General features: G+C 44.5%; 1 protein-coding gene across 1 annotated transcript; it reads left to right on the top strand.

Moving 5' to 3' along the window:
- Nucleotides 1-501: 501 nt before the first annotated feature.
- On the top strand, nucleotides 502-10207 carry LOC104541664 (C-Maf-inducing protein). Its single transcript, XM_010185777.1, has 7 exons — nucleotides 502-613; nucleotides 2090-2230; nucleotides 3161-3208; nucleotides 3932-4078; nucleotides 5561-5666; nucleotides 6757-6827; nucleotides 9874-10207. Exons 1-7 carry the CDS (start codon nucleotides 509-511, stop codon nucleotides 9925-9927), a joined length of 672 nt encoding a protein of 223 aa, XP_010184079.1. The 5' UTR covers nucleotides 502-508; the 3' UTR covers nucleotides 9928-10207.
- The last annotated feature ends 1169 nt before the right edge of the window (nucleotides 10208-11376 follow it).

The raw sequence follows: 11376 nt of genomic DNA, 5'->3' as shown, positions 1-11376 counted from the left end.
TGCTGATAGTACACTCAATTCCCTCATCAATTCCCTCATCAATTCCCTCATTTTACTGAGACATCCAGCCCACACAGCCCTTGCTCACCAGCTGGCGTTTCCAGAGAAATTGAACTGCAAACAGATACGAAAGCAAAATCTCCTGTGGTTCCCCTGGGGCTGGGTTCATCGTGTTACTGGGGATGGGGGCAACGGCACAGAGCTCTGGTATTTCCTGGGGAGCCTACATCAGGTCTCTGGGCTGTCAGCTGAGCTCCTTCATGGAGAAGACTGCCCCATCCCTCAGATCTCACTAGGCATCACCTTTTTCAGGAAGTCATTTCCAATCAGCAGTAAAGCTGTTGAGAGACTGCAGTCATAACTGTAACGAGGGCCTCCTTTTCTTTAGGTTTGTTGCAAATACGTACATTTGAGTAATAAATGTCTCTTGTCTCTTCCAGAGGTATATGTGTTTATTAGACTCACGCCTCTAATTTTGACTCTATTTCTCAAATAGGTTCATATTTTAATGGGATCTTGCTATAAAACAAAGAAGTTCCTGCTTTCACTGGCTGAAAATAAATTAGGACCTTGCATGCTGCTGGCTTTGAGGGGTAACCAGACGATGGTAGAGGTAAGCCCTAAACACATGAAGTCACATAGGTTTATGAGCAATATTTAGATTTGGTTTCACATTGCCTTTCCCAGAACTAGATCCAGTGGAACTAGAGAAGCCGAGTTCAGGTTTGTGTTGCATCAAACACTAGTAGTGAGCAGTTGTGTAGCTCTTGATTAAGTGGAATGCAATACTGTTGTTCTGCAGATACCCATGTGAATTACATGAAAGGTGGGTGCAAGAATTTTTGGAGAGATATTGTTTGCTACAGTTCAGTTGGAGAGTCTAAGACGGGAAATAAATGGCCATGATGGTATGGCAAGGGGTCAGAATTTTGAACCACAAGGCTTTTCTGTGACTGAATGCCTGATGCTTGTCTTGCCACCTGCAAAATGAGCAGTGCACAAGAAGTGCATTTACAAAACCTTATTTACTTGCATTAATGCACACTGTTTGTGTGCATTAATTGATTGGTTATTTTTGTTGCACTGTTTATGCATATTTTTCTGGGTTTCTTTAGAGAAGTTTCCTGATACATATCATCATATATTTTAAATGGGAACAGAGGGTGGAGGGAGTTAAAATCTTCCATTGAATTAGATCTAGATGTGCTAATTTAATCCAGCAAACAAAAGTGTGTGCTGCTTGAATTTGAATATAATGTTGCTTGATTTTTTTCATTAAAAATAATTAAAATTACAGAGGGAATAAAAACTTTGCATTTTAGTTGCAATGGCATGATATGTAGCTGAAAAGGAAAGGCAGGGTGAAGGGGGCAGCTTGTGTCCTAAGCCCGTGTGACCCTCTGGAATCATCCCCTGGTGTCTGACTTGCTCCTGGGAGCGAGTCAGGAGAGTTCCCAATGAAATGGAGGTGCCCTGGCCACAGCAGCAAGCTCCCAGCATCATCTTCTCTCAGAGCCTCTCTGGCCTTTCTCCCTCCTGCCTCGCACGCTGGATGCTCTTCACGTGCATTCTGCCTCTGCAGAAACCCCAGCACTTAAAGACAGAAAATCCAGCACTTGAGGAACTGCTTGGCTCTGCCGCTGATGTGTACTGCCCCAGGCCTGGCGATCTGCAGTCTAGCCACTGTACCTGGGAAATACTGGATCAGTTGTACCTGTTCTGAAGAGGTCTGTGGCATGAAGCCATCTTCCAGGGGTGGTGCAACGTAATTGCACCTCTCAAATCTGAAGGAATGAGCCCTAATGGAAGATAGGACAGATAAGCTGACTTTTAGAGAGTAGAGTTCATTGTTTATGAACAAAATACTGGTTTCTTGTGCTGGAAGGTCAGTAAGTGTTGCTATGTTCCTCTAATCTAGCCTGAACAATGCATGCTCTGAAAACTTACCCAGTAATTTAAACTAGCATGCCCAGAGTAATTAGGGTACTTGGAAGAAACTGAAATGTAAAAAAAAACATAAATTGAATTGAATGTAAAGAAATTGAATGTAAGCACTGTGGTGACCACTGTTCTTTCATTCTGCTGCTAGATTTTGTGTTTGATGCTGGAATACAACATCATCGATAATAATGACACCCAGCTCCAGATCATCTCTACCCTGGAAAGCACAGACGTGGGAAAGAGAATGTACGAACAGCTGTGTGACAGGCAGAGGGAGTTAAAAGAGCTGGTATGTTGCCCTGCATGCAGTATTGCCATAGCACATCATGGTCTGTACTCTCCAGAAATGGAGGTACAAAAGAAAGACAAGCTGGGTGTGAAATTCCTAGTTAACAACAGGATGGGGAGCAGTATTTGGAGGATTTTACTCTGAATGTATATACTGTGTGATATTTACTGATGTGTCTAATCCCATACTATGTTTATGAATGATATTGAATAACCTGCTTGGAATCTGTGTGAAAGAATAAAGGTGAAACCCTGCTGTCAGAAGATCTTAGAAGTCAGCTTGTCAAATTCCGCCACCTTTTGACATACAAGTAGCACATGGTTCTAGTGCTGGCCAGCGTTTCTTACTGCTTTGACATTCACAACGTGAGATGGTCTTTAGGTCTATTTCTCAGAGCTAGAGATTTCCTGATTTTAAAGGCAGGATTTACAGGCTGAAGATAAATCTGCTCTCATCAGCACCTATACAAACGTACCCACAATCTCCTTCTACCCTCTTTCACATTTATATTTGTCATCTTTAAACCCTGCTCCCAACCTGAAAATTATATGCTTTTTTTGAAGTCAGACAAATTATTTTATCAGCTGCAGTCTCAGCCCCTTTACTATCTTAGTCCAGCATTTTAAAGCTGTTTAAAGTGAAAGTAACCAAAGAATGGCAGGCTGAGTCGGACCAAATGCTGACCCATGGCACGAAGACCACTGGCAGCTGTGGTGAGGGGATGTCTCCTGGGTAGCAACAGGCCTGCATCAAGCACAGTCAGAAGAAAAATCTGTGAGTCTGGAAAAAGCAGGGAAGAGGGGATGGAAGGTGTGGCAGGGAGTTTTGAAATCAGGGCAGGGTTTGCTTTAGTGAAGAGCTTGCTATAGTTCAGTTGGTCTGAAATGTGGGATGGCAACTTATTTGACCAAAATCTCTTCTCTCTTACAGCAAAGAAAAGGTGGTCCCACAAGGTTAACACTGCCATCCAAGTCTACAGTAAGTTAATCATATCAATAGAAAAACCAGCTTTGTTTGTCCGTATTTAAACACTGGATTTGTGTTTGCCATGTGGCACGGTGGTTTTGGTCAGTTGAGAGGGGAGTCATTCCACATGCTCTATTTACACAAGTAAGGGCACGTTTCTGCTCTTGGGTCTGTGCAGCAGTTTCCAACACCAGTACAAACATCAGGCTGTCACACTTATACTGGTGGGCAGATTTGGAATTTATGGTAGGATCTAATGGTAGATTTCAGGACAGAATTTTGCATTAAAAAAGCAGAGTTCACTATGTCCAGTTCTAGATCTTAGACAAAAAAGTCTGAAAGAGACTCATCACTGCTGCAGTGGTGAACCCAGACAAACTTCAGCGAGACCAGGTACGGTTCTGAGCACAGTTTGGACCTAGAACCTGCAGTGAAATCTTCCTGAAGTTAAATGACCCATCTTTGATGTTTGTTCTGACACTGAAGCCTTTGTGTCTCATACAGATACACGTGCAAAGAAGATTTTTGTCCTAATGTCTGGATATATTTTTCCTAGGGTGTGTGAAGCAACACAAGAGCCCAAGCGCTTGCCAAACAAACAAACCTCTCTGTGTGGTTCTCTGTTACTGTAAACAAGTGGTGTAATTGCTGGTTCGCAGTTCAGTGACACCACTGCGAGGGATTGCAGGCAGAGGAGACAATGATCTTGCTTATCAATCTCTTGTTTGCTTCCAGGACGCAGACCTGGCCCGCTTGCTAAGCTCAGGATCTTTTGGAAATTTGGAAAACCTCAGCCTGGCCTTTACCAATGTGACAAGTGCTTGTGCTGAGCACCTCATTAAACTGCCTTCGCTCAAGCAGCTGAACCTGTGGTCAACTCAGGTAGGTGCTTTGCAGACTGAAACTGTGAGCAGGAACCAGTGCTGACTAATTCAGAAATTGCACCTTACGTCAGCGCAAGAAGAGTGTGTGAAGAGGTCTGCTCAGAACGAGTTTGTCCTTGTGCTTTTTTTAAAGGGCCTTTCTGTGGTCTAGCTTGTCTTGGAGTCTGATGTTCCTTTTACTTTTTTTTTTAATTCTTTAAACTTTATTTTCTTTTTACTTATACAAGAGTTGCTGTTATCTTGTAATGAATGTTCCGGTTAGGCATTCTTGATTCTGCATATTTCACAGTACGTGTCCTGCTGTTTGTCTGAGGAGTGCTTATGCTTCACGTTTAGGATGAAAAAATGATGTTGTGCACCTCATCTGGTCAAGCAAAACACAGAGTTTATGCAGTGTAGACAGTGAATTGCCCCAAATGCTGATCAACCAGAATTTCTTTAAAATTAATAGCAACAAAAAAGAACTAAAATAATGAATATATAGAAGGAAATTGTAATGGGGATGTGGTTATTTAGTAAGCAAAAAGAGGCCAAGTTAACTGAACAAATTATTCAGCTGTTAATTGGAAGAGCTTTTAAAATTTGGTTTTTTCTTCTACATTTCCCTGCTGCTTTTGATCTCCAAGGTTCTCCTCTGAATAGGTTTTGGTTTTCTGTTAGCACCTATTTGTAGTGCTCGCTGAAAATACAGTTATTCTCAGTGCAACCACAAAAAGCAGCATTTTTTCACTCAGATGTCATGTAAATATCTTGTTTTGTTTTCCTGACTACTTTTGTATCCCAGAAATTTCCTCTTTTTATGTGGGGAATATGAAGTAGAATCTGATTGATTGCTTGTTTTAAGACTGTCTTGTATCTCCTCCAAATTTGTTCTAATAAGGTGGCTTTTGGGTTTGAAAACTTTGATGCTTCTTGCTCAAGATTAGTTTGATTTCGCTGGACAAAGACTCTGCTTTTTCTGTCATTTTTTTTTTTTTAATTTAAAAAGAAAAAGAGCTTAGATTCCAATTTATTTTGCGATATCCTGTTTCCCATTAATCTAGAATTTAGAAGTGGCAGAAATGAAGTGGGTCAGTAGAACAATTACCAATCAATAGTACATTGTTCTGGAGACCAAAATAGCTGACTAATACCACTTGCATTATGCTTTTTTTCCTGTGATGTGGTTGGGAACAGGCTGATACTGCCATAACCATCTTGTATGGCCTGGGTGGAAGCTCTCTCATACAAAGTCCAGACTTCAAAGGCTTCATTCTAATTAAATGATGGCCTGCGCTTAAGTCCGCACAAGTAACTTAATTTTTCTGTTCTCTGTCTGCAAAACAGGGATAAAACTATTTGCTTTCTCTCCTGTCACTGGAGACTGTGGTAGGCAATCTGAGCGTGGCTTTGAGGACTCCTCCACAAACCTCGTTGTAATGCGCTCCTTGCACGTGCAGTTCATGCGTTGTTTGAAAACAACTTTGCTTGTGCCCCACAGTTCGGTGATGCAGGGTTGCGGCTTCTGTCCGAACACCTCACGATGCTGCAAGTGCTCAACCTGTGCGAGACTCCCGTCACGGATGCCGGGCTGCTGGCACTTAGCTGTAAGTGACCAATATAAGCTACAGAGGAAAATTACGGGGGTTCAGACAGAAGATTCATTTCTCAGCTGCCACAGTGCTGCTTCCACAGGGATTTAGGACCAGCCGTGGTTGTGTTTGGGTTTAATCTTCCCTCCTCCCTGCCCACTCAAGTGGCCACTCAGCTGCAGGCAGGAGAAGCGGGACGGTGTTCGGAGCCTGACGGCGCTGGTGGCCTCGTGTGGGCTTTGTGGTCCCAGGCTGTACCCTAGCTCTGGCCTCTGGCGTTACTGGTGGCACTTGTCTCCACCTCACGTGGTGACCTGCTGCCCTGGTACTTCCCAGCTTGTTTCACACGCCCTCCCAGGGGTGTCCCCCCGCGGTGGGAGTCTGTCCTTAGGCAGGAGGGAAAGATCGCAACTCACAACTTACTGGTGAGTTGAGCAGCTGTGTGCAGCAGGTGGTGTACTGTCTCTGGCACTTCTTGTTCCTCCTTTTTTGGGGGAACTTGTCCTATTTAAATTAAGAACAGTAAAAGGCAGAGTGGAGCCGTCTAAGTAGCATTCGGGATTCCCCTGTGCACTGAGAGCTGCTCAGCGTGCCAGAATGAGACCCTTTCCTACATCTAGCAGTGTATTCTAAACCTCGCTTACCAGTTTTAAAGGGTTCCTTTAATAGGTTTGATCCTACGCAGACGTGCCAGACAGGCCAGTAGTTATGGCTCATCTTAGGTAGCTATTCTGCTAAATACTGGAGCCCAAAATGGAAATGGTTGGGGGAGGAGAGAGGGAGGACTGCTAGATCAGCACAGCCCCTGCATGCACCATGCAGAGCACTGAGAACGGGCACTATTCAGAATAATGTGCAGGAAACTGGTTAGGAGAAGTTGCCTGAACTCCTTTGAAGTCAGCAGACTTAATGGCCCTTCCTAAATAGGGACTTTTTCCTGGATGAGGGCCCGAACAGATGTTTACCCATTTGTACTTCTATATTTTACACTATTCAGCTTTTTCCTGAGAGTACTGCACAGAGTCATGTCTTGTTTATGCTTTGGCCTACTGTATTTTAGGAAAATGCAGCGTGATCATAAATATCTGTGTGTTTTCTCTTTTAGCCATGAAGAGCCTGTGTAGTTTAAATATGAACAGCACCAAACTTTCAGCAGACACCTATGAAGATCTTAAGGTATTTCTGAATTTCATCCACTAAAGATAAGAAGTAGCTGGGCCAGGAGGATTTGCAGGTTTAGCAAGCATGTGGTGGGGTAGTGCCTTGTGCAGAGAGAACTGGCCCTGTGGAGTGGGCAGCATAGAAGTCATCTCAGGAGGGTGAAGTGGATTATTTTGGGGAGATAATGACTGAAAACAGCATTCTGAGGTTGCTGGCTTTGATGGACTCAGGAAACATCTAACACACTGCATGGATGAGTATGAGATAGACTCAGAACCTGAATCTTTTTGCCAGAGTTATCAACAGGAAAGGTTTCATAAATAGGAGCGTGTTGGTTGTTTCTGATGAGGGTACACAGACAGGTAAAATCTAGTGTGCATCTCCAAAGCCATGTCCTGTACTGCTACAGGACCAGAAGTAATGCAGGGGAACAGCATTTACGGAGCTCTGATTCTGAATGCCCCCTCTGCTCTGCCCTCCTCACACCACATCTGGGATATTGTGTTCAGTTCTGGGCCCTCAGGTCAAGAAGGACAGGAACTCCTTGAAAGAGTCCAGCAGGGCCACAAAGATGATGGAGGGAGTGGAGCATCTCCCTTATGAGGAGCGGCTGAGGGAGCTGGGTCTCTTGAGCTTGGAGCAGAGGAGACTGAGGGGAGACCTCATTCATGTTTATAAATTTGTAAAGGGCGAGTGTCAGGAGGAAGGAACCAGGCTGTGCTCTGGGATGTCCAATGCCAGGACAAGGGGCAATGGTCCCAAGCTGGAGCAGAGGAGGTTCAAGCTGAAGATGAGGACAAACTTTGTCAGTGTGAGGGTCAAGAACATGGCCCAGGCTGCCCAGAGAGGTTGTGGAGTCTCCTTCTCTGCAGACATTCAAAAGCCGCCTGGCCGTGTTCCTGTGTGACTGCTCTGGTGATCCTGCCCTGGCAGGGGTTGGACTGGGGGAGCTTTTGAGGTCCCTTCCAACTCCTGACATGCTGTGATTCTGTCTGTGAATTAAAAGCATTGAGGAAGGTGCAAGTTTATCTCGACACTTCTTGAACTGTAACTGAGCTTTAAACAAAAACCCCTGTGCAGATGCCCAGTTCCTGACTTTGAGATACAAGGTGTCTGGTGTTACCATTTGTGAATTTACAACCGCTTCGGCAAAGTGGTGTGAAGAACCAGATTGTAGCTGTGGGAGGGGAACGGCCCCAGGTGGTTTCAGACAAAGACTGCCTGAGATGCATTGGCTTTTATGACCTCACATGGGCTTTGTCTTCACTCCAGTGTTGCGTGAGTCACATCTCCCAAAGTCTTACGTTATAAACCCAAGCACTCAAGATGAAACTCCTCATCATGTTGTCTTGTGTGTTGAAACCTTAGATTGTGCCAGGTTTACTCAAAAAGGTCACAACCCTGGGTTGAGTTTCGAACTTGAGGCCAGTCCTGAAACTGCTCTGCTTTCAAAATTCACTGCAAACGTGTATTTTCGGTTCTGGCTGTGGAGCCAGGGCTCCCCCAGGGACTCAGCTGCAATGCTGCTAGCATGCAAGTTTCAAACCTCGTGTCACAATTGTATATCCAAAGAAGTCATTGGAATTAACAGCTGGTTGGCAGATGGGTTCACACAATGGAGCTTGTATCAGGCCCCAGGCATTACAGACAATCAAGTTCAATGCTGTATTTGGCCCAGGGCTCTGAAATCGAGTCTACTGAAAGGCTTCTCCAGTCCTACCCCTGCTTCTGAGCCCCTTTGCCATTAACTTCAGACTGAAACTCGTGTTTTCGTAACCAGTTCCCTCTGCTCTGGTATTGCATTAACAGTCCTTAGCAGCAACTCCAGAAAGTGACTTGCCAGGGCAAACAGCAAAACGGACTGTGAGCAAAGTCCTGATGATTGCAGAGAATTAAAAAAGCTGAGAAAACAGGCGTGCGTCACTTTTTCCCCTCTCACCTCTTTCATTGAGATTTATCTTAGTGGCTGTGTTTTTAGAGCTCTGTGTGTGTTCAGAGGGAGGGTAACAGTTTCTTTCCCTGGGGCGCATGGTTGTAGGTCTGGTGAGAACAGCTCAAGCTTCAAAGAACGTCTTTTTGATACAGATCTTTCCTTCTTCTCCTCTTGGTCTGCGGGAGCATTTGGGGCACAAGCCAGTGATGACATTTCCTCTCCGCTCCATCCCCCGCCCCACTAAACACGCTTGCACACACACAGACACCCACATATGTACCAGGCGGGCTGAACCAGACAATAAATAAACACCCACTACTGAAGTCATCATTGCCTAACTGAAAAATTATTTGCTGGCAGTGTCTGTAGGATTATGAGTAGCTCTTATCATAGTATGCATGCACATAAATCAAGGAGTGAGGTAATAATGACTCCTAGAAACTTCCAACTCCTCAATTATGCCCTGGCCTAATTAAATGTTTTCATTTGTTTTGAGAGAATTAACCGTACCATTGTGGTCAGAGAGCACGGAGACGGGACCGACAGGTAGGAACAGTGCAGACAGGCCATTCCCGTCTGCTTCGCGCAGGGCAGTGCAGGAACGATGTGTCCAAATGCAGTGGAGTTAGGGAAAGGAAACCACAAAGTTGCTAACGCTGTTCAAAGTCTTTTAATGCATGGAGGGAAAAATCAAGCACTGACTCAGTGGGGAGGCTGAAGAAGGAACATGCAGTTGGCTGCAGCAGATTGAGTCCTTTCAGGGCTGGAACTGGACAAACGCAAATGCTTCACAAAATTTATCAGAACCAGAGATTGGGGTCTGATCTGGACCTGATCGCTGGTGCGTGGGTTTTACCAGAGCCGCTCGGTTTTGCCAGAGGTCTGACTGCGTTTGTGCGTCTGTAAAGGCTCGGCACCTTGTTCCTTCCTTAACACCCGCGCGCCTCAGCTCACTGCCGGGCTCAGCACGGGGCTCTGCAGCGCCGAGGTCGGAGCGCGTTCTCCTGCAGTCTGTGGCCGATAGATCAGTCCTCCCAGTTCACTGATGGAACAGATTTCACGGGAACCTTTTTGCTGAGTCCTGAATCTGTGTCACTAATTCTGACCTTCTCCTGCCCTCCCACACAGGCTAAACTACCCAATCTGAAAGAAGTGGATGTCCGCTACACCGAAGCATGGTGAACTCCCTGCCTCCGACTCCTCTCTTTTGCTTCTTAGGGGAAGGAAAAGATTTTTAAAACAAACAGAGAAAAACAAACCGGAAAAAAACCCTTTTGGCTAATACCTGTAGAGCAGTGAGTCCTGGGACTTGGTGGTAGGAGATGTGGTCGTGGGGTAGAGGAGTGGCGTTGTGTGTGCCGGGGGGGTGGGAGGGGGGACACGGGGCAAACCTGGACCCAGATGGATTCTTTCAGCTTTGTGGTTTCAGAATCAACGTAACTTAAATGAGAAAGGAAAAGAAAAAAAGACTTTGTAGCAGCAAGAGGATTAGAAAGAGGAAAAAACCACCTTTGTGGATTTTTATTTGCCTTTGTGTTTTATGCCGTGTGGAGAAAAAAAAAAAATTCGTTTGTCATTATTTCCCTGGGTTTCCTTGGCTGGCAACCTTCCAGTCAGAGCTCCTTCTGCACCAGTTCTGCTCCAGAAAATCAAACCTACGGAAGAAAACCAAAACCAATGTGATTTTCACCTCCCCCCGTGTCCTTGCAGTCGTTATGCAAAGTAATTTTGTTGTACATAAGATATACATAATGCATCTATTTAAGAAAATGGTTCACAAATAACAGGTCTGGGACCTGTCTTTTATTTATGAATTGTTAATTCTTTTACCATTTTTTTGCATATAGTACTGTATAAACTGGTTTGCTGTCTTGTTGGTATTTTTTTAAAAGGAAATGTCCTTGAAGAATTGCCTTTTAGTAATGCATAGTGTATTATACTCCCTCTCCGTCACAACATTCATCATGTTGTCTTTGATTTCAAAATGCCTCAAATGTTATCAAATAGGAAGGAAAATATCTATCACGGGGGTGTGGTTGTTGGGGAGGGATTAATAAAAGTCACTTTTCCTTCTGAAGTCTGAAAACTTTCTTTAGTCTTTTAAACCACGTCAGGTTTAAACACGGGCGATGCAGAAAAGACGTCGTTTCTGTTGCCGGGGGGGTATCCATGAAGCTGTAGATTTTACAAGATGCCTCAATTGTTTTCAGTTTACGTCCGATATTTCAAGAAGAGGAAAACAAAGCTCTCCCTCCGTTCTGTGCATCTGCTTTGTCTGTTCATCCTCCCCTCCCTCCCCACCCGTTCCGTGCACACCGTGTTCTGCATGGGCCGCTGGGGAGACCGAGGAATGGCGCCGTGGCTGACCCGGTAGCTCTGACCTGTCTGTAAATGTGACTGCTACACTTTTCAAATTCCACAATTGCTTAGAAGATGATTTTTTAAAAGTTGTGGTTTCTTTTATAACTACGCTGTTGACTTTTTTTTTCATAATGAGCCTTCATTGTACAGAGCTGCTTATTTAAACGAAAACAAACAAAAACAACCAAAAAGTTTTTCCTCTAACACCTTTATTTTATTCTTCAGCACCTCAAGGTTTCACATACAGCCAATGTAATTTTTTATATATAA

Source organism: Mesitornis unicolor, unplaced genomic scaffold (genome assembly GCF_000695765.1).
Source record: "Mesitornis unicolor isolate BGI_N332 unplaced genomic scaffold, ASM69576v1 scaffold54465, whole genome shotgun sequence".
In the NCBI taxonomy this organism is placed as follows: Eukaryota; Metazoa; Chordata; class Aves; order Mesitornithiformes; family Mesitornithidae; genus Mesitornis; species Mesitornis unicolor.
The sequence above is the reverse complement of the archived record's forward strand: the minus strand, read 5'-3'. Positions and strand labels throughout refer to the sequence as shown.

Bases quoted from the DNA above. Each gene is read 5' to 3' on its own strand.
- LOC104541664 (XM_010185777.1), top strand. From the start codon at position 509: ATGGGATCTTGCTATAAAACAAAGAAGTTCCTGCTTTCACTGGCTGAA. The intron at 2,231-3,160 runs GTATGTTGCCCT...TCTCTCTTACAG, and splicing joins AGAGGGAGTTAAAAGAGCTG to CAAAGAAAAGGTGGTCCCAC. The intron at 6,828-9,873 runs GTATTTCTGAAT...CCTCCCACACAG, and splicing joins ACACCTATGAAGATCTTAAG to GCTAAACTACCCAATCTGAA.